This window comes from Saccostrea cucullata, unplaced genomic scaffold (genome assembly GCF_032062105.1).
Source record: "Saccostrea cucullata isolate Sc308-1 unplaced genomic scaffold, CSIRO_AGI_Scuc_v1 ctg343, whole genome shotgun sequence".
In the NCBI taxonomy this organism is placed as follows: domain Eukaryota; kingdom Metazoa; phylum Mollusca; class Bivalvia; order Ostreida; family Ostreidae; genus Saccostrea; species Saccostrea cuccullata.
In genome coordinates, this window is record NW_026927402.1 from 163,428 (window position 1) to 187,357 (window position 23,930).

A 23,930-nucleotide genomic window follows, 5' to 3' on the forward strand; every position below is an offset into this window, starting at 1 on the left:
CTGTTTCATACCTTCCAGCGAAAAAGAGTTCCACTGAAAATCTGAGAAAAGCCAGTTACAAAAGTGCTAGTTTTTTTGCCATTATTGTTTGACTTTCACCATGTAGTTTCACTAATTGTTATTATTCGTTCATGGGTAAGTAAAAAAATATGCGAATATGACTGCTTTGAAGTTTTTTGCAAGAAATATCGGGTTCTTTTCCATGAAAGGTCAAGGACTTAAATATGGTTGAAGCTATTTAAAGTAAGTTGTACTATTTGTTCTGTGATACAGAAAATGCACGACGAGTTTTGATTTAATATTTGAAAGTATATTTATTTTATTCAACATTTATTTAAATGTTATTCGATTGAGTTTTCAGATGATCCGTGTAATACACGATCGTTGATTAAATGGACCTATTCTAAATCATGTTCACACTGGTCAGTTTGGAGCCAATAACCCAAATTGGATATGAAACTTAGTAAATAAAACTAGAATAAAGTCATTGACATTTGATATAATAGATCTTTGAACATCAGAATGGATCACACTGCATTAAAAACAGCAACTTTTGTATTATCTAATTCCTTTATGTTTACAGTTTAGGACATTGTTTATCATGTTTTATCCCACAAACATCAAGTGAATGGAAATCAATAAATGTAAAAAGCTTAAAACTATTATATTCATTGCTTATTTTAGATTTGCGTTACATGAAAGAAGATTAATTTTCTTTATTAGGCCAAAATAAAAAATAGACTTGTTTCCTGCTACCCGACCTACCTATTTTTTTGCACCCGACCCTAAAGTTTTTTTTAGCTTTTGGGGAAAAAATTCAAAATTTTAGGAATTTCATGTTTCAAAAGTGAAAAAAAATATACTCAAGTTGTATTACATGAAATATATTTATAAAATATGGACTTACATGAAATTCCACTTGAGTTGTGCATCAAAAGGTATGGAATTTCATTTTAAAAGATATCTACCTAGCTACAGTACCGACCGGACACAACCTAACAGAAAGCGAACCCGGAGCAGACCCCGGGTTCGCTCTCTGGGTTCGCTCCGGGTTCGCTTGGGGTCCGCTAGGGCTGACCCCGAGCGAACCCGGAGCGGACCCAAAGCGAATCCGTAGCGGACCCCGAGCGAACCCGAAGCGGGCCCAGAGAGCGAACCCAAATTTCAGTAGCGGTCCCAGAGAGCGAACGCGGGTTCGGTATTTCTGTATAGAGCTGTCAATCAGGATTAGCGATTAACCAATCAGCGCATCAACCAATCAAAATAGCATATTGATCTGTCGATTGGGATATAAGATTGAACGTGTTGATTTAATTCGATATAAATCCAAACACAGTACATACAAGCAAAATGTGTGAATGTGCTGTGTAAATCTATTATGAAAATTAAAATATTATTTAATATTTATTTATTTTAATTCTCCGGGTTGTTTTTTATATTTATATATTTATTTTCTTATTTTATAAACGCAATTAATTAATTATATGTTTTAAATTTCCACGTAGAATTAAACATGAATATTTACGTTTTTATTTTCTTTATTTTTTTATACCAGTATTTAAAGTCCATTTGGTAAATAAATTGGGTAAATACATCAGTCAATGCATAAAAATGGAAATCAATTGAAATTACAATTTTTACTGACAAAAAGAGGATAAAAGAAATATGGTTGGTCTTCGATAATTATTGTAAAATTTCATTATCTCAAGATACTAACAGTTCAGGAATATTAAAGTACCCAATATTTAAGTATAAATAGATACAGGAAACATCAAGACGAAAGAGAGAGAGAGAGAGAGAGAGAGAGATCATAACTGTGAATTCTCATCATTAGACTTGATTCTGATAATAAAGCCTGATGACTTTTACTTAAATTTCTATGAGTCATCCTCCCAATACTGTACTCAAGTTGTTTTCTATAAGACTGTTGCAGCAATTTTTTTTTTTCAAAAAATATACATGTACAGGAAGATGTATATAAAGCACAAAAAATGACCAACAGTTTTCGGGACGCTCTGTCCCTTCCTCAGGATAAAGAAAAAAGTTAAAAAGTCATAAGAACAAAGGAAAAAGAGAAACCAAAAACAACTAGTACTACTACTAAACACTATATCTATTTACATAGTTACATAGTTGAATTGGAAATTTATATAAACACTATTAAAGAAAGAAATCCGGACAGCTATGAAATACGTCTGGTTTATCGGGGTGTACTCAGGTGAAGTGCGATTTACATAATTGAACGAATTAATTACGCTAATTAATCACGACATTTAGTAAATCGTACATTGTTTCATTCTCTCAAAATGGCGTAACTATACTTGACAAAGAACAATCAGAGAAATATAATATAGAAGGGATATTTTAACATGTGAATTATGATCTATTATAAATTTTGAAATGTTTTAGGACTAATTATTTTTGAAAAAATAATTAATAAAGGCGTAAGCAATACATAGTTATGTGGGTTGTTCGAAAGTTGGTAACGCAAACTAACTGTAGAGTTACAGTAAATTGAAAGAATAATCTTGTTAAGTATCATCAGGAATTGGGTCTAATTCACGTTCATTCTGGTGAAGTCATTCAGATTGTTAATACCATTAGGGCAGAATGACTTCAATCTGTGCACCCAGAAGGAAGATTTTCATATACACGCATTTTTTTTTCATGTCCAAGAAGATAAAGATAATTAAGAAGATCAATCATTTTGATGTAAATTTTGAATAATTTAACGAAATACGTAAATTGAGAAATCATAAATAAAATAATTAAATAAGGCCATATAAAATTAATCTTTAGATTCTCATCCCCGCCCGCCCCTCTCAAAATGTCCCGCCCCGATGTTTCTTATTTTGATTTTAGGGTATTTTCATGTATTTTTATTCAGTAAGAATTTGGGTCAAAGTGTAAGAGTTATCTCCCGTCTGTATTAAAAGTCGCGTGTCGCTATTTATATAGCAAAAACGCCATGTGAAGAATGGAGAAAAATCGGCAATAAAAGCAGTTTAAATGTGTAAGGAAAAGATAATTTGTCAGTTTAGAGAAGGCAGAGAAGAAAAAATAGCATAAACACATATAGATACCATCACTGGCAGGAGCAAGTATGTAGAGAGATTGTAACTAAGTAAAAATATACGAGGAAAGTCAAGTTATATATAACGATCTCCAGCTGTGTGACTTAGCTTTGAAATAAAAAAAAAATCTACAACATCGTAGACAGACTTAAGAGAAGGCCTAGATTTTTCAGTAGAATAATTATTAGAACATTTATATAGCTTATGCAAAATAAGAAGTCACACATACACAATTTATTGGTATCCCCACCTCATTTTGTTCAGGGTGTGCCGTCTAATGTGTACTTGATAATTTGTTAATTAATATACACCTATTTACTGGCTATGAGGACAATAGCAAGTTTATCGTTCCCCAAGACAGCAAACTATTTCCCGAGGCGCAGCCGAGGGAAATAGTTTGCTGTCGAGGGGGACGATAAACTTGCTATTGTCCGAATAGTCAGTAAATAGGTGTTTTATTATACCGATGCTGACTTAACTTTTGTTAACTTTTGGGAGTCCAGGGTACACACAATTATGATTTGCCATATTATACCGATGCTGACTTAACTTTTGTTACGTCATAATATATACGCGTCACAATCCGAATAAAACCAGAAGTTTTCCGAGATGAAAAGCGAGGGAAATAGAATGCTGCCGGTGAATAGTTTGATGACTATTTCACCATGGGCAGATAGCACAAAAACTATTTCACGGTAGAGGCTGTTTGGAAAAAATAGCATGTTTATTTGTCATGTTTTTATATTGAACAAATTCACAGAGGTATAATAACAATAAATATTTAACTTTTAAAGCAAAAAATTTCTTTAAATATTTAAAAGAATATGAAAAGAATTAAATCTATTCATATTTGCATTAAGGTAATGAAAAAAAATGTGTACGGGGCGTCCATTTGTTTTGTTGATACTTAGGCCTATATATAAATTAACAATTATAAAAAATAAAAAATAAAATCCGCCCACCCGCCCCAATTTTTTTGCAAATTAGGATGAGAATCTAAAGATTAATTTTACCTGGCCTAATTAGAATTTTTAAAGACAATGTGTGTGTGAAATAGGGGGCATATATTAAAATATTCTTATCGGGTCGGGAGAACAATTATTATTTGCCCTTTTCTTTATTCTGAAAAAAAAAATCATACTCGATCCAAAGTTCTGACCGTGAAAAAGATCTAATATACAGTGTAATTTTTTTTTAGAAAATGTCCAGTAAATATCTATTACGAACTTTTAATGTGTAACTGCTATAAATGAAATCTAAATATATCAGATGTACAAAAGTTTACATGTAATTTATAGATGCGATATCATAATTCACGTGTTAAGCAAACATTTAAACTACGATTTAGCAAAACGTAAGGAATAACAAATGTATTTTTAAACTATATAAAGCATACATTTAAAAGGTATTTAGTTTAGATTTATTTCGTCAGTTTCACTTGTACACCATTCGATACACTGAAAATCAATTCAACACTCTTTTCTTCCTCTTCTTTTTTGTTTTCTCATTTTAACTTAAGAAAAATAAATGCCTTATAACCCGCTGTTAAATTAGTTTGAATTTCTCGGGATCGAGAAATCAAGGAAATCAATTATTCATCTACATGTAAATCTACGTCGAATTTACAGTTGGATTTTAGAAAATTTATCAATGTTCTCCATTATATCACTGTTTACATGTACAGTGTACGTGTCCGCATCGTCGCATAAACAACTATGATCGATCCACAATACCATTACTGTATTGGAATATACAAGGGGCGGGGCTTACTGGCGGTGAGATTAAAGCAGGGTCCGCTTCACGCATCAGTGCGTAAAGCGGTCCCAGGAAGCGAACGCCGGGTTCGCTCTAGCGGACCCAGAGCTGACCCCGAGCGAACGCAAAGCGCACCCGGAGCGGTCCCAAAATTTCTGAAAGCGGACCCCGAGCGAACCCGGGAAGCGAACCCGGAGTCCGCTTCGGGTTCGCTCTGGTGTTAGGTTGTGTCCGGTCGGTACTGTATGGCATGTTTAATTTGGTTTTGTAGTAGTTCATATCCAAAAAATACCATTGGAAAAATTAAATAAAATTAAAAAATAAAATAATTTTCCTACCTACCTACCCTATTTTTTTCTGGCTGGTAGCAGGAAACAAGACTATTATTTTTTTTGGCCTTATATTGATTATATTTATGTATTAATATGTATAAATTAGGGATGTCAAATCGGTCAGTTTTCAATACTCGGTTACTCGGACGTTTTTCCGATCAAGTACCCGGGTACTCGGTAAAAGTGTAAATAAATATGAACAAGTAAATTGAAGACTGTCATTGTAAACTCTTGAAGAAATAAAACCAGATGCACTGATAGGAGGCTTACCCGTAAATGTATTTCTGTTGTAATAACGATGAGCACTTCGTGCCCGACAAAGTTTAATATAACAGTTTTTTAAATTCAATTTATTTATTAGATAAACACAAGAAATAAAATCATAAGTTGTTCAAGTTGTTTTTGTTTAAAAAAAATAATCTGCTCCATAACTGTAATGTAACTCTTTGTCGCGTTTGACGACCAGGTATCAGTCGTCATAATCCGAGATTCCTCTGACTCTAACCCCTGCTTTTATATTGTGACTTGCGCAGGGGAGAGACTCTCTCCCCTGCACAAGTCATAATATAAATGCAGGGGTTAGAGTCAGAGGAATCTTGGATTACAGTCGTCAGAGCTACGAACAGTATCAACTTGAACTTGATCAAGTTCTCCTAACAGAGATGATTGACGATTTTAGTACACTTGTTCGATCCGAGATTTATATAGTACTGTATTACGGGACGGTATTTTGTAGTTTGATGCAACGATGGACATCAGTTTTTTTTAAAGCCTTTGCCTTCAACCAGTTTTATTGGCATGTAATCAAACACAACCACATCAACAATCGCACGTGTAATATCATCCGCTCTTTCCCCGAGAATTTACGGCTTCTCGGAGAATTGACAAATTTTTTAATTATCTAATTTATTTAAACATAATGGATCTTAAACGATGTTCAGTTAAAACAAATAATTAAAGCCAAACAAAAAATAAGGGAAGAAGGCAGTCGAAGGTGAGAAAAGCCAGGTACCCCAGGTACTTGGTCACGATAATTACTGTATAAACACTGCCACAGGCGATAATGGTCATTTAGAGTCGTAGTAAACCCTAATTACTGTATGTACAAGTGAAATGAGCATTTTAAGTTTTTAAACAGATTGTTTAATGCATTAATAAATAAGATTAGAAATATTCAAAAATATACATCCGAGTAACCGAGTACCGATTTTAGTATTCGATACTCGGACGTTCGATCGAGTACCTGGTTAACCGGGTACTCGTTGACATCCCTAATATAAATATTAGATGTTTATATTTACATGATTATATTTTTTGTTTTGCATTGAAAAATTACATTCAGGATTTAATGTTGAATATAAAACTGTAAGACTACTATTGGACATACTCATAACTTGTTGTTGATTTCTGGTTTTCAGATAGATAGGATAATTCAATATTGGAGTTATTGTTGCTTTGAATTGATTAAAATCAAGTTTTGTCCAATTTTGAAATATGATTTTCTTCAAGTTCTTGCCTGTTCATGACTTAAAAGAAGACATTCAGATGCCTATTTGAAGTAATCTTACAATATTATAATTTCAGTTGTACCTGTTTAAGTTTTGTCACATTTGAAGAACATCGCCAACGCAGACTTGGGATAAAAACCATCAACACGTCTTAATGATACCAGACGAGCAAGCAATGGCGTTCCGTAATCCCCTGGAAAACACTAACATGTCCTCAGGAATAGGGCAGTAAGTCGCTTAGTTAAAATATGTTTCAGTTTGGGAAAAAAACAGTAGATGCAGTGATTATTTTCTGGATATAATGAATAAAATCAGGTTTGGATAGTGAATATAAATCTATTGTTTTTAAATTAGGGACTGGTAAGCCACTAAAGGTGAAATGTTAAGCATCCTTAATGATACATACTTCATATGTAATTTTGTTATGGTTCGATTATTTTTGATACCTTTTGAAAGAAAAACCAAATTCAAAGTTGTGTTTAGTCTAAATTATTTTGAAACTAAAAGTTGTAATTTGATATACATGGAAATTGACTAAAAGAATTTGATTTGCATGGATTGACTCACTGAATAATTCTACAATTTAACTATTAGTCCTAAAAAAATCACATTTTTAAGCTCTATTCATCATCATTTATTTATGATACAGTATGTTTTTTCCAATGCCAAACCAGACTAAATATAGATCCCGAAGGAAAAATGAACCAGATGCAAAACCAGAATATTTTGAACCAATATTACAAATTGACATAACTTACACACAATTATGTACTTAGAACATGTAGAAAAAGTTACTGTAGTGATGCAAGAAAATAGAAAATCTGTAGTAGTAATGTTATGATTTATTATTTAGAAGGTTTATGACTGACCAATTATCGTGGAACACACAGTAAGTATACACTCCGCCCTCTCAGTTTGATTCTGTCACAGTTACAGGGTTGTCCAAAATCCACAAGCATTCTCTGATAGGTATAGTTATAGGGTGAGCTTAAAATAAATGAAAGAGGAGTTTATAAATTAATGACCAATCATGAATAAGTTGTAGAGGAATGTACCTAGAATTTTTGTCATGTTGGCAGGTTATTCTATCAAATCATGATTATGTCTTATTCATATATGTCTTAATACATTACATACATTATATAGTATATATATACAAACATGCACAGTTATAGGATTGCCCCAAAATTAGCATTCTGACATGTTTGCATAGGTAGCCTAAATTAGAAAAATTTCTTTTCATATGAATTATTTACAATATTTACAATCAGTTTTTCCATCAGAATTCCTCTTATTAGCTGAAAAAATTTTGAAATTAATTTCTATTTTTTTAAATTTTGTTTAGAGTTGAAGTGTATGATTTTTTTTTTTTCATGATGTTTTTGACCAACTATTCATTGCAGAAGTTCTCAACATTTGATTGAATTCATCATCTTTTTTCTTTTCATGAATGTCAAAATTTTGTGAAATTCTTTTATAGTTGTATGAAACATAGAGACTACACTTTTCAGATTTAGTATTTTAGATTTTCTATTCCTTTATAAGACATCTCTGTCATGTTTATAAAAGTTGAAAGCTTATAACTATTCTATGATATACATGATTGTATATATGAATTCAATTTTATATTGTCTGAAGCAAATTTATTTCTTTTTACAATAAAACAATGTATACCACACACTGCATTTTGAAAATCAATTAGAAGTCACAAATACTGATTGATATACACATTTGCATGCTGTTTAGACAATAGATATTCTGTGACAATTTCAAACTTGGAACTAGGCAAGAAAAACATGCTTTTTCTGGTTCATTTTGTGCAAAAGAGTTGCATGTTTCATCCTGTTCATTTTTCATTGCATGCACTTTTGCCCAGGGGAGAGAACTGCTCATGAGACTGCTCATGTCATAATGTTGCACAATACCGACCCTACCTCTTGGTATCCCGTATATAGTTATGTTGACCCCGTCTGACCCAGTGATTTTGTTATATTTTGTTAAAAAAGTGAAATCATTATAATTCAATCAACTTAATTTATAGATTTGCCTAATTTCATACATTTGCAAAGAAGAGATTTATAGAAAAGCTATTTCATGGGCATCATTTTTTGAGAAAAATATGATTGCCTTTCAAATCAATTATCATTGAGATTGAATACTTGTGTATAAATATCATAATTATATCAGCAAAATTCACAAAAAAATGAACAACCTTAAGAAATATGATGATTTCATAGTCCATGTTATACTATACGTTTTAAAACTATATGTTATATTTATTATATTTATACTCATTTGAGTGGCATATCTCGATCAAAATCAAGACCACAGAGAGTGACCTTCTCAGTTTACCATGTTTACTTTTGAAATTGACAATTGACAAGTCCTTAGCAATTAAAAAGAGGAAAATATATTTTATCATTTATTACATATACTGTAAACGTATTACATTTGGCAGAGTATTCTTTTTAGTGCTTTTGGCAGAGTGAAAATCCCGCTAATTCAAGTACAAAGCTTAAAGTCTTGTACAAATACACATAAATAGGAACACTGAGGAATGCGCTACATCAAATCTATGCTAACTTGTCCAAAAATCAATTTCCGCCAAATATCGTACACACTAAATATAATACATTTACAGTAAGTGTAAATTGTGCACCCACAGGCATTTAATGAATTGATTTTGATATATTTTTTAAAGGTAAGTAGTCAGACCAGTAGCTAGAATCTACTGGTCAATTACATGTGTCTGAAATTTTTGGCATGGCCAGATTTTGAATTGCTCAGCTAGTTTTTCAGAGGAGTATAGTGCTACTGGGTATGTGCCAACATCTGCACATAATTTTCCTCATTTTTTTTAACGTTTACTGCATGTCATATATTGACTGTGACTTATCTCGGTCAATATTGTTTGTGTTCAGTTGTCTTGGAGAGACTTTTTAGAAAATTGATGTTTAGTTGCATTAGAAAGTAAAGGGAAAAAAGTTTTCATTTAAAAGATACAGGTTTCAGGATAAAAATTGAGAAAAATCAGACGAAAAAAGATTTTGATTGTCTATTTCAGGTACGGCTTGAGCCGGAAGGGGACAGGGGAATTATCCCCAGGGTCCAGAAAGATTCTGGGTCAACAAATGCCCCCAGGGCCACCAAAGCAAAATGTGAGTTGCATACACTTTCATACACCTTGCAAAGAAAGAAAGATCACCTTAAACTTATTTAAACACCAAATTAAGGCAAATTTTTCCTTGAAGTCTATGTAGCATTGTGTGAACATTCCTGTGCTGTGAATTTGGAATTCAGCATGATGATTTTATTTTACTATGTTCAAGATTTATAATTTTTCCATGAAATAAAATATGTGTTAAATATAGGGCTGTCAGATCACATAATAATTTAATGAAGAATCTTTTACAAAACACAAAGATAGCATGGAATAAAAACCAACTGATTGGTTCGATTTTAGCACTAGAGAATTAAATTGACTAAAAGTATAAGCAAAGATTTGACTGTTTTCAGATTCTTGCACTTAACATTGATGATGATGGAGAACTAGATCTTGGACAGGGTGCCATGTCAAATTCTGCCAAAGTGTTTCGGCCCGATAGAGATGTAAGAATATCATGTTTACCATTAGATTCCAGCCAATATTTAGAATGTTGTTTATGTTTCTTTGAATTTACCTTTGGAATATTTGTTATAGAATATGTTGGATTTACAATTCATGTTGATTTTAAATCAGAATTTCACATCTAATAGAAGTTTTAAACAATTTTAATAAACTTTGTTTTTTTCGTATCTTGGCATTGTTACATTGTTGAGTGATATTTTTTCTATAGATGATGTCTCAATCTCCTTCACAGCTGACAGGATTCGGCCCGTCCAACTTCTACTCACAAGGTAGGTCCTACTTTCACTTTTAGATTGCATAAATTAGAATCATAGCAATGTCTCTGATTTATTTTTCTGCAATTTCTTGGTTGATAAAATTCCGAATAAAAATTTTAAAAATGGTTAAAAAAGGCTTTATGGACGAAGAATACAAGGGACATAACTCTTCATGTGACCAAATGTTTAAAGAATCTACTTCAGTAAAAGGAGGAAGTGGTCACTTATTAAGACATGTTCTTTATTTTTTGTAAACATATAAATGACAAAATACCATGCACCATGTTTATGCTTTCTGTTTTGTTGACACAGGTGGAAGTTCAGGCCTGGGTACCAATGCTAACCTGGGAGGAAACTTTGCGGCCCTACCTCAGAGAGGGGCAGTGTCAGGGCCCCAGTTCAGGGGCAACAGCTCCACCCCCACAAGTATGAACCTGCCCTATAACCTACAGCAACCACAGCAGCAGCCCTCACCCAGCAGGTAATGTCAATAAATCAGGTACAGCCCTCACCCAGCAGGTAATGTCAGTCAACCAGTAAATGTCAGTCAACCAGTAAATGTCAGTCATCCATGGAATATCAGTCAATCAGTTTATGTCAGTCAACCAGATAATAACATACGTGTAATTTGAAAACAGCCAAGCTGATTTCATCCTTGCAATGCCAAGTGTCCTGATTTAACACATTGCCACTGGATACCTGGCATATTTCTTTCAATTTTCATGAGTTGCTTCTCTCATTAATTAGCACCAATCAAATTAATATGGTTTGATAAGGATTCAGTTGACATCAAATTTCAGACAAAAAGTCGTCCTCCCAAGCCAGGGGTTCTGAGTTAACACTATGCCTTTGGATTCCTGACATATGTCATTCAAAAATCGTGGACTTGCTTTTCTCATTAAGTAGCACCAATCCAATTAAAGCTCTCATAAATAGTTACAAAATAGTAAACAAAAACGATTCAGTTGATACCTCAAATGCACATGTTACACATTGTCTATCAAAGAATGGCTTCATGCGATTGGCTGAGGGATAAGAAAACTAATCATGTTTTGCTATTTTTCCAACAGACTTTGCTACAGTCAGTCCATGAAATATTGAATGAAATATGCCAGAGGTCGAATGGCAACGTGTTAACTCAGGATCCCTGGTATTCTAGGATGAGCTGATTCTATTTTTCAATTATCATAATGTGTATTCAACTAGTCATATCAATGATTTGTTTTATTTTACACATTATAAACTCTATGTTAAATTTTAAGACTAAGTTTATCAAGTATTGTTGTCACTTATGTATATATATTTTTTACAGAAGTATGATATCTGCCATTGGAGGTCAAAGAAATGTCATGTCTCAGAGTCAAACAAGTCAGTCCATGCCTAAATTACAGAACAGGTAAGTTACAGAATGCATGCATTACATAAAGATTAAATTACAGAACATTAAAGTTACATGGTCATAACAAGAGTCAGATAGAGGTCCAAATGAATTTGTCATTGTTGAATGCAGAGTCAAACTTTGTCAAATATTTGTAGTCTGAGTTGTTCTAGACATTTTGTCTGAGCCTGTGTGATTTGTCCTGAGACTGATGTTACTTGTCATTTCAGTGGTCCTATGTCCAGTATTAACAACAACTTTGTGTTTGGTCAGAGTGGTAACCGCCAGAGCAAGTACTCCACAGTGTATAACAACCCCGAACAGAAGTTCATGAACATGTGTAAGTATGACCCAGAATCATGAACATGTGTAAGTAAAGCCCTGAACAGAAATTCATGAACATGTGTAAGTATGACCCAGAATCATGAACATGTGTAAGTACGACCCTGAACAGAAGTTGAATTGATAACAATTCTCAAGTTACAGTACACTTGATGATATCCTTGCTGACTTTGAGCGTGTTTCTATTTCGACAGTATTTGGTAAAGATACTGATGTACCGTATAAGTAGAATTTTTAGCGAGGATTTAATTTTGGCATTATTAGCGAGGGTGCTGACATCGCTAAAATTGAATATCGCTAAAAATTAATAGCTTATTATTTGTAATAGATTCTTTAGTAAGCATTTTAAAATCGCTAAAATTACTTATCGCTAAAAATAAAATGCCAGATTTTAGGTAGAAATCGCTAAATTTTCCACTTATACGGTATGTCTTAACTTTACGTTTCTGTTTTGACATGTGTAAGTAAAACTGAGAATATTCATGAACATATGTTAAAACAACCTAGAAGTTCATGAACATGTAAAAGTACAACCCAGCTGTTCATGAACATGTGTAAGTTTAACCCTGAACAGAGGTGGAATTAAAAACAATTCTCAAGTTACAATGCACTTGATGATATCCTTGCTGACTTTGAGCGTGTTTCTATTTTGACAGTATTTGGTAAAGATACTGATGTATGTCTTAACTTTACATTTCTATTTTGACAGTATTTGGTAAAGATATTGATGTATGTGTTAACTTTACGTTTCTGTTTTGACAGTATTTGGTACAGATGCTGATCAGCCCGGTTTAGATTTGTCTGAGTTCCCCACACTGGGAAACAGGAACCTTCCCTCCACGCCGATTTCTTCTGTCAGAAATTACGGTCAGTATGGTGGTAGGTGTAAATATGTGTCCATTACAGGGGGTCAAGGTCACTTTGGCATTGATAAATTTGGGGCTTGGAATAATATACAATGTATTTATATTAAAAGAGAAAGAGAATATTTGGAGACGAGAATGAGGATTTTAATTTATTGTTATTTAACCTTTTTTTCAAACTGGAGCTGCCAAGGTGACAATTTTGTGGATCATGAAAAATTTTAAAGGTTATTTTACTGCCAAAATGACCCATCCTTCTGTTATTAAACAAGTCTCCAAGATTCATTTATGTGCTAAAAGAAAGCTGCTCTTTTGTATGATAATTTGATTGTAGGATCTTAGTTTAAAAGAACTCATTGTATGCCATATCCTAAGGATTAAATGTTTTAGAATTATTTTCTTTCAATAAAAAGGTAAAATGATTGGCAGACATTTTTGTATTGATTTGTTAAGTCCAAGATGTTATCATTGAAATACTACAGAGCAACAAATATTTAATTTAACAGAGATTTTAGAACTAGGAACTGTGAGAATCATTGAAAATGTAAACATAACTTCACCCTGTGTACTATTGGTATCTTGAGTTTTGTTGTCTTGTAGTCGGTATGGTTAGTAAACCTGTTGCGGAGACTGCCCCTGAGTTCCAGATCCAGCAGGAGGACTTCCCCGCCCTCCCCGGGGCTCCTGAGTTCCAGATCCAGCAGGGTGTGATGGAAATCCGTATTGGGCCCCGCCCTCCCCGGGGCTCAGAGTAAGACTGAATATATTTGTGTGTCTGTACTTTGTTTTAATCTTAATGCATGTAAAGTTTTCCTTCTATTGAGATTGATAAAGGCTGCAAAAGAATTGCACTTATATTTACATAGCATCTCATAGATTTTCATAACAGTTGTGATACCTTTGGTCTCCCTGTTATTTTTTTCAGATCCACCCTCAAGTGTATCAAATGACACAGCCAGGAAAACGGTGAGTCCATATTTCATATTTATATAACAATGGTGTGTAAAGAACAAGGTACGGTTTCAATACAAATATTGCCCTGTGATTTTCTTAAACTTGAAACTGATGTAAAAAATGAAAGCTCATGCTTTCTGAAGTATTAAAATACCAAGCAGAAAAATCAAACAAATCGTTTTTCTCACATGCATTGCTAAATGCTAATTGTGATGTCATAAACATGTGCATTTTTCCTTTATTCTCTTAAAAAGTTGCAGAAGATAGCAATTTTCACTGGAATTTTCCTTCAGATAATACTGTCCACAGGCATCGCCCAGAAAGATTTTGAGATATGTGATTTTTTTTTAAATTTTACACAACATATCCAAAAAATAAAGTGGGCAACGGCTGTGGACACTTTTTTCTGATGGAAAATTACTCTTGAAATGGGTCATTTTGAGGCTTGTCTGTTAAAAATAGAGAAATGCATCAAATTACTGACTTCATATTCCCAGAATGGTACTTCATACCATATTCTTTTCTGATCTATCATAGTCATAAACTCAACTAATACTAGAGCCAGTTTCAAAATTTGTTGACAAATTTTTAGGGCACAATAAAGCTAAAACTGTACCTTCTTTAGTTAATGTATATTATGTATTTCTTAGTCAAATAAATTTTCTTTGATCAGAATAAGGTCCAGCAACAAGCTATATATACAGTAGGGAAGTTAAGAATTATGTTTTCATTCAATAACTTAATTTACATAGAACTGCATATATATTTGTACATGAAAACTGCAGGCAATTAATATTCTGTCCTAGGTAAAATAATTAGGCACCTTTATATTTTAGATTTTGTCAAGTTTTTGCATGATTCTCAGTGACAATAGCAGTCTTCAGTCATTTTGTTTCCTCATGAAGTACTTATTGTTGCCATTATGTAAGATTGACCAAAAAAATTCAAATTCAAATTTTTTTTCAGCCTACAAGTGCTTCATCCTCATCGTCAACAAATGAACAAATTTTGAAAGATGGGAAATTTCCCGGCGACAAGGCGAACCAATCAAAACAAGGCATACAAACACATGCAGATGGTTAGTTGGACTTAGTTACAGTGAATAAACACTGTGTTTTAAAGTTGATTTATATGAAATCATAAGACATTTTTGTAGAGAATTCTATCTAAAAATACTGTATTCGTATGTCATAATTAATAATTAGAGCATTATACAAATGTACTACAAAACATTACAAAAAATAAAGTTTGCAGACATTTACAGAGTATTACAGATATTAACATTGATTTTCCATGGACTATTTGTATAAAAATCAGTTCAAGTTGCATATATTTCTTTAATACTTGTAATTAATTTTAATTCACTCAGGTAGAATTTGAAATGTAATTTTACTCTCAAAAATATTCACTATTGAACAAATGGTTAGAAGTCTGCTATAAATTTTTGTGCAAGAAATATCCACAAGTTTCACATCATACATTAACTTGCAAATAATAATTGCTGTGAAACTTTCTTTTCTTTGTATTCTTAAAGAATCTTCCTGAGTTGTGAAAAATAATCATTGTGGATGGACTTCAAAATGACAAAAATCACAAAAGATAACACAATTAATACATGTAGTTGGTTTACAGTACTGTATACAGGGCTATTTTCGCCCCATGTTTTTTTCGCCCTTTCACACTTGCAAACAATTTTGCCCTGTCTTAAATTCGCCCAATATCAATTCTGTTTAAGATACTATTCTGCTTTAATTGAATTTGCCCCTATTTAAATTCACCCACCTTTGAGTAGGGCAAAAATAAAATGTGGGGCAAAATTTTCCCTGTGTACAGTATTTAGAAGTGTGATTTTCTTTGTGTTTAGGTATGGTGTCCAATATTCCCTCGGGGATGGTTACGGACCAGTTTGGAGTGGCCGGTCTGCTGTCCTTCATCCGAGCGGCCAATGAAAACGACCACAATCTCATCGCCCTGGCCCCTGGGATCGATCTCACAACGTTAGGGTTAAATCTCAACTCACCCGAGTAAGTAAATGACACTACTCTTAGTTAAATACATGTGCTGTTTAACATTGAAATTTTTACCTGTTTTATTTTCACCTTCATTACTCTTAGCACAAGTGGAAGAATTTTTTAAAAATGGCATATTAAAAGAAAAGCGCATAATACCTTTCACAGAAGTGTGATCAATAGATAACAGAAAGGGGAAAAAATAGTTTGCAAATTTTTAAGGGCAAAAATGATAAGAGCAAAAAAACCTCTGTACAGGACAAATAAAACATTGCTATTATTACTTAGGTCCATGTTGCTGTTTATTTACCCAAGTCCTTTATTTTTTGTTTTACAGAAGTCTGTACAAGACATTTCAGTCGCCCTGGGCAGATTCTCCCTGTCGACCTCAAGATATAGGTCTGTATGCTAGTCCTCCTTAACACCTTTATAGCTCACCTGAGTCAAAGGCTCAAGTGAGCTCTTCTGGTCAAAATAAATGTAATAATGTTCGGTAAATGTTACAATTGTCCAGTAAATTTTGAATATTTACAGGACAATTGTCCGACAAATTTTTGGCTGGTTTCGGGAACTCTGAAAACTTGTCCAATTTCTTCAAATCATGTTTTGGGGGCTAGTTTGATAACAATATTGTCCTCTCCAAATTAGAGGCTTGAAAAATAGATGTGATCTTAAATCAATAGTTATGTATTTAGTTTCTAACCAGTAATATGATAAGTGACACTTATATAAGAAAGAGGAAATGTTTTTTTTTGTACATTTACAAGGAAATAAATTACATTTGATAATACCACTGGTATCATGCATCAGTGATCACCGAACGATAAAATTGTTTTTTTTATGTTTGTTTTTGTTTTAATGGTGAGATCACCCATCATAACTGTCATTTTGTACTTTCAGTGAAAAAAATTATTTTGAGATGATGAGAGAAATGAAATCGTAAATAGTTTGTTATAACGAGTGATGTCACCAGTCAGTTCAGTTCACACCGTTCTATTACTTCCTTGATTAAAAAGATCAGATATTTCCATTAAGTTGGGCAATAATTATTGGTTTTATTAGTACCATGTGATAAGTACGATAATGCAATTATAAGGCACTTGTATTAAAAGTCCTAACTTATTGTTGTCACATTCCATCAGTTTAAAGTAGAACGCTTATAACACACATTTTAGATAGGATTTGATAATGGTCATTTCCATCATAATTTTAATTATTTTTAAATTCCCAGTGTAATGATAAAAAGATATGAATTTTTTCATACTTGGTATCAACTATCAGTTATTTTTTGTTCCAAAATCTGGGTCATTATGCGAAATATAGGTCACTTCAGTATGGTTAAATTGTTTTAATTTTTTTGAAAAAAATTAAATGATAATAAACTATTTTAAAAGAAAGTGATTTGGTACAAATTTTGTTTTTATTTTAAATATCAGGTCAAATAATAAGTTTACTTCAAATACAACAGATTTTTATATGCCAAAGTTCTATGTATGATGCATTAGTCAAATGAAAAAATGAATTACTTTATGTATTTTTTTCCTTTCTTTCTGTCTTAGATTATCATGTGCCATCAGAGTACTTAACAAACATATTCCTTAGAGACAAGGTATGTATTATAATACTTCATAATACTTATTAATGGATATTTTACAGTTTTTAAACATACTGTGTTTTTTTTTCATATTTCTCAGCATCTTATTTCAAACTTTTTGAGGATAAAACTATAATTCTGAACATATCTTCCAATGCCTATCATGTTATGTTTCCCATGCAGTTATTTTTGAATTGTAATATTGTAATAAAGTGTTTTTTAGCCGTATCTGTCAACATGTCCTTCATTCTAAGTATGTTACTTTGAATTCCATGATAGCATCATAATGTTTTTAGCTCACCTGAGCCGAAGGCTCAAGTGAGCTTTTCTGATCACATTTTTCTGTGTCCGTCCGATTGTGCATGGAAGATGGTTTTAGTGTGTCCGTATTGTACGTCTGTAAACTTTTCACATTTTTGACTTCTTCTCAAGAACCACTGGGCTAATTTTGACCAAACTTAGTACAAAGCATTCTTGGGTGAATGGGAATTTAAATTGTTCAAATGAAGGGACATATCCCCTCGCAAGGGGAGATAATCAAGAAAAGACAAAAATAGGGTTGGGTCATTAAAAAATCTTCTTCTCAAGAACCACTGGGCCAGTAAAGCTAAAGTTTTCGGTGTAAACTTATGTGGAAGCATCCTTGGGTAGTGTAGATTCTAAATTGTTCAAATCATGCCCCCCCCGGGGAAGGGCGGGGCCACAATGGGGAATCAAAGTTTTATATAGAAATATATAGGAAAAATCTTTGAAAATCTTCTTCTCAAGAACCACTGGGCCAGAAAAGCTGAAACTTATGTGGAAGCATCCTGGTATAGTGTAGATTCTAAATTGTTCAAATCATGACCCCCGGGGAAGGGTGGGGCCACAATGGGGAATCAAAGTTTTATATAGAAATATATAGGTAAAATCTTTGAAAATCTTCTTCTCAAGAACCACTGGGCCAGAAAAGCTGAATGTTATGTGGAAGCATCCTGGTATAATGTAGATTCTAAATTGTTCAAATAATGACCCCCGGGGGAAGGGTGGGGCCACAATGGGGAATCAAAGTTTTATATAGAAATATATAGGAAAAATCTTTGAAAATCTACTTCTGAAGAACCACTGGGCCAGAAAAGCTGAAACTTATGTGGAAGCATATTGGTATAATATAGATTCTAAATTGTTCAAATAATGAACCCCGGGGGAAGGGTGGGGCCACAATAGGGAATCAAAGTTTTATATAGAAATATATAGGAATAATCTTTGAAAATCTTCTTCTCAAGAACCACTGGGCCAGAAAAGCTGAAACTTATGTGGAAGCATCCTGGTGTAGTGTAGATTCTAAATTGTTCAAATCATGACCCCCGGGGGAAGGGCTGGGCCACAATGGGGTATCAAAGTTTTACATAGAAATATATAGGAAAAATCTTTGAAAATCTTCTTCTCAAGGCCCACTGGGCCAGAAAAGCTGAAACTTATGTGGAAGCATCCTGGTATAATGTAGATTCTAAATTGTTCAAATAATGAAAGGGTGGGGCCACAATGGGGAATCAAAGTTTTATATAGAAATATATAGGTAAAATCTTTGAAATTCTTCTTCTCAAGAACCACTGGGCCAGAAAAAGTGAATCTTATGTGGAAGCATTCTGGGGTAGTGTAGCTTATATAAATTGTAGGAATCATGACCCCCAAGGGCGGGGCCACAATGGGGAATCAAAGTTTTACATAGAAATATATAGGAAAAAATCTTTGAAAATTTTTTTCTCAGGAACCACTGGGCCAAAAAATTGCTTTTAAAAATATGTGCCCATGGAAGGATCAAGGGGTAGTGTAGATTTCAAAATGTCTAAATTATGATCAGTGGGGTAGGGTGGGGATGCATTATGTATAACAAGGATTAAAAAAGCTTCTCAGGTGAGCGATGTGGCCCATGGGCCTCTTGTTAAAAGCAGTTTTTTTTTTGTTTTCAAAAAAACATATTCATTTACATTACCAGTTTGAGCTGGTACTATTTCCAGCTGGAAAGGAAATATACACAACAAGCTGATCCTTATATATACATTTTTAAAAGTGAAGTACATGTATTGAAAAAAATCACATTAACTTGATTAGTTTATTTTATTTAAAGTAGGGATGCATAGTACATGTAATGGAATACAGGATTGCTAATTGGTTAACCTAAGACATATATATGTTAATCTATTAATTATCAACTGAAAATAAACATTTTTGGACATTTAATGGAGCTCTACACATTAACATAAGAACATCCCAAAAAATAAATAAATGCTATAAGTTGAAAACATTCTGAAACTTCATGGACATATATTTTATTTCAATAAGACAAAAAATCACTGGAATTTCTGTTTTTTTCTTTTTTTCCAGCTTGCACCAATCAAACTGAATCGTTATGGGGAAGACGTACTTTTCTTTCTTTTTTATATGAATGGCAATGACTTCATACAACTGGCCGCAGCAGCAGAGCTGTAAGTCTTGATTTTTTTTAAGAAAATGATTTGTTCTTAATTTACAACATAAAAAGCATTCTATCTGATAAAACCATTTAATATCGGTATTTATATTAAATTTCTAAAAATGTATTTATCAGTCACTGTAGTGGATTTTATGTCAATATACATGCCCAGTTGTCAGGCAGTCAGTTCAGTTCCACTTTCATTACTTTATTTATTTAAAACTTCATGTTATGTTGTCTTAGTTCTGTTGAATTTATATATTGGGTGAAGGGGATTAATGTGAGGGCAACGCCCTAATTCAAGGGGAGATAATTGGGAATTAATGGAAATTTGGGGGTATCTTTTAAAAATCTTCTTCTCAAGAACTACTGTGCCAGGAAAGATGAAACTTATGGGGAAATATCCTCAGGTAGTCTAGATTCAAATTTGTTAAAATCATGACCCCCGGGGGTAGGGCGGGGCCACAATGGCCGACCAAAGTTTTACATAGAAATACATAGGAAAATTCTTTAAAAATCATCTTCTGAAGAATAACAATGCCATAATTGATCATATTTATATGGAAGCATCCTCAGGTAGTGCAGATTCAAGTTTGTTCATTTCTTGACCCCTGGGGGTATGGCGGGGCCACAATGGGCAATCAAAGTTTTACATAGACATATATAGGAAAATTCTTTAAAAATTATCTTATCAAGAAAAGCAAAGCCATGATTGGTTATGGGACTACTTTTGGATATAAACTATTCAATACTGTATACAGGGAAATTTTCGCCCCCGTTTTATTTTCGCCCCTTTCGCCCTACCCTCATTTGGTGGAATTTAAAACGGGGCCAATTCAAAGAATACAGTATAATTTCTTAAACAAAACTATGACTGGGCGAATTTAAAACGGGGCAAAATTGTTTGTAATTGTGAAAGGGCAAAAATAAGACGCGGCGAAAATAACCCTGTATACAGTAATAATCCAATTTCTACTTTTTCCCCAGCAACAGTGCTCAGATGAGCGATGTGGCCCATGGGCCTCTTGTTTATTGACCTGGTCAATCGGTGTAATTTTATTTACAATACCCAAATAAAAGTCATAGTAAAGGTTCAATTATCTCTTACTTCACATCATCACCGATCTTTTTCAACCAATGACCCTTGTTTAAAATATATACACATGTATTACACTGATTACCATCTTTTCAGCTGTCAAAATCATGTCGACTGGATTGTAAAACGAAAGTAGAATGGATACATTGTCCCAATCAGTATTATATATAAGAAAAACGGAAATAAAAAAAAAGAGGCGGGGGTATAAAATTACATGAATCTAGGAATATATTTATTATGGCCTAATGGCAATCTTTCGTATAATTATGAATTCACACTTACAGCAGAGTAGGTATTCCCCATGGCTCTCACTCCATTGGTTTTAGAACGTATTGTTAGCTTTCTTTAAGGATATGAAGATAATGAAGAATTACATTATTAATGATTAAAATTTGTTTAATCCTAGCACATTGCTATAAGTTTGTTTTACTGGAAGTTCCTAATAACCAAGTTTTACCGCTTGTGATTTGTCCTTGTCAAAGAAAGAATTAAAAAAATATTTTAATTTTATTATTAAAATTTCTAATAGTGTATTTATCAGTCACTTTAGTGGATTTTATGTCAGTATGCATACCCAGTTGTCAGGCAGTCAGTACAGTTCTAATTTCATTATTTATTTCAAGCATCATGGTATGTTGTCTTACATGTAGTTCTCGACTGTTGAATTTATTATATATCTAGGTCAGTGTGACACTTGTATCTGTAGGTCAGGATTAAGGAACTTAAAATGTTCTGACATAGTTAGGGAAGGAAATTTTTTTTAGAAATTCCAACACTACTATTTAGGTACATATGTATTGTTTTCAATGAAATGTTGATGACATTTAAATTATAAATAAATCTTTGCAGTATGAAAGATGACTAGCAGTTCTTGACAATGGTGCCTCTTTCAAAATTGTGATTCTATCCAGTTTTTCACTATTATTTTTGTAAAAATGAGAATGACAGCAAAAGTGAGCCTTTTTTTATCCCTAAAGCAGGGTTCGACACTAACGGTAGCCCGCTGGCCCGGGACAACTGAATATTGAGGTCGGGCTACTAAACATGCCTTTAAACTTGCCCTGCAGGACTACTAAGATTTTTACCAAATACTCACTCATGAGCAACAGAAATAATTATCAGTTACACACAATGTACCTGATAATTGTTAAATCTATTTTTTTCAAACATGTTTTATCAACAAAATTATTATTTTTGTAAGTCAAAATGAAAACTTTAAAGGTGATTTGAAATACCATAAATGATTATAAATGTTGACCTTTTTAAACAGTAAAATGTCTTAGGTACAATCATAGAGTGACATATAATTCTTATCTAAAATACAGCCAGAATGCAGGATTTGGCATCTCTATTTTCAAAATTTCCCGGGGGAACCCCCTCCCGCACCTACCCCCTCGTCGCTTCTCGACTCAGCCACTAGCCTCCGGCTGCTGGACAACAAATACATGAACAGGGCTAGTAGAAATTAGAAATGGCTAGCCCTGCTGACAACTATGGTCTTAAAGTTAGTGTCGATCCCCGCCTAAAGTCTGATGATTAGTACTAACTACATTAGTACTATGTTTAAGTTAACAAAAAATGACTGAAAACACACTAACAGTGTACAATAGTTATACAAAGAGAGAATATAAATATATTGGACATGCATCATAAGTTCATTTATTTCTTAATGATTAAGAATTGTTCTTTTTGCAATGTAGGTACACTCGAGACTGGCGCTATCACAAGGAAGAGCGGGTGTGGATCACAAGAGCCCCAGGGGTGGAACCCGTTATGAAGGCAACAACTTATGAGAGAGGAACCTATTACTTCTTTGACGTACAGAACTGGAGAAGGGTTGCAAAGGAATTCCATTTGGAGTATGATAAATTAGAGGAGAGACCAACCCTACCTAACACAATGCAGCATAATGCAAGCCAGCAGTAGGTCACATGACAGGAAGTGAACTTTATCATGTGACAGGAAGTGAAGTCTGACCCATATAGACAGCAGAAAACAGTGGCCTCTGATATTTACTCTTTTCTTGAGAATTTTTTGCACATTGCTTGTCCTTTCTTCGTTAGCTTTGATATTATTTATTATACTGAGATTTAAAAAAAAATCTAAATTTCAAATTCTCATACAGTGTACAATGACTCTAAAATAATGAATTTTTTATGTTAAAAATCAATGTTTTCCCTTATCTTAAATATACTCTAGGCTTGGATATATATAGGGGAGGTCGGGGGTGTTTTAATGTGCATTGTTTCTAAAACTGAAAAGCTAGCAATTGAGGTATTTATTATTCATTGTTTGATTTTCCTAAAACCACTGTGTATGTTGTATATCTGGGCCATTGTGTGACTATGGTCAAGTGCAATCTGTTTCATTGTAAATAAAGCATTGTCATTGTCAAGTAATACAGTATTTGTTCTTTATGCAAAGTAGTTCTGATGGCCAGCATGCATATGAATGGAGTACACTGTACATGTACATCTTAAGGAAGCAAAAATCAGAGGATCTGGTGTAAACCACTTGTATTCAGGGTCTATCATTAATACATTCAACTATGAACACTTGTTGATTGTTAATATAATTTTAAACCAGGAATGTTCAACGTACAAGTATTCCTGATAATAGTATTGGCCATTATAGTGTTAAAATTGAGTGTGATTTTTTTTAAAATAATGGTGTAGTTTTAAAAAT

At 33.2% G+C, this 23,930-nt stretch overlaps 1 protein-coding gene across 1 annotated transcript; it reads left to right on the forward strand.

Moving 5' to 3' along the window:
• On the forward strand, positions 1-23,644 carry LOC134274388 (CCR4-NOT transcription complex subunit 2-like). The gene is made up of 18 exons (XM_062756675.1): positions 1-135; positions 6,746-6,897; positions 7,523-7,558; positions 9,734-9,827; positions 10,186-10,278; positions 10,506-10,566; positions 10,867-11,035; positions 11,867-11,950; positions 12,163-12,272; positions 13,037-13,153; positions 13,738-13,842; positions 14,063-14,103; positions 15,058-15,169; positions 15,956-16,115; positions 16,438-16,499; positions 17,660-17,709; positions 20,062-20,162; positions 22,946-23,644. Exons 2-18 carry the CDS (start codon positions 6,824-6,826, stop codon positions 23,169-23,171), a joined length of 1,695 nt encoding a protein of 564 aa, XP_062612659.1. The 5' UTR covers positions 1-135; positions 6,746-6,823; the 3' UTR covers positions 23,172-23,644.
• Positions 23,645-23,930: the final 286 nt, after the last annotated feature.

Excerpts from the sequence above, each read along its gene's own strand:
- LOC134274388 (XM_062756675.1), top strand. The coding sequence starts at position 6,824 with ATGATACCAGACGAGCAAGCAATGGCGTTCCGTAATCCCCTGGAAAAC. Across the intron at positions 12,273-13,036 it reads ACAGAAGTTCATGAACATGT|TATTTGGTACAGATGCTGAT; the intron begins GTAAGTATGACC and ends CTGTTTTGACAG. Across the intron at positions 17,710-20,061 it reads ACATATTCCTTAGAGACAAG|CTTGCACCAATCAAACTGAA; the intron begins GTATGTATTATA and ends CTTTTTTTCCAG.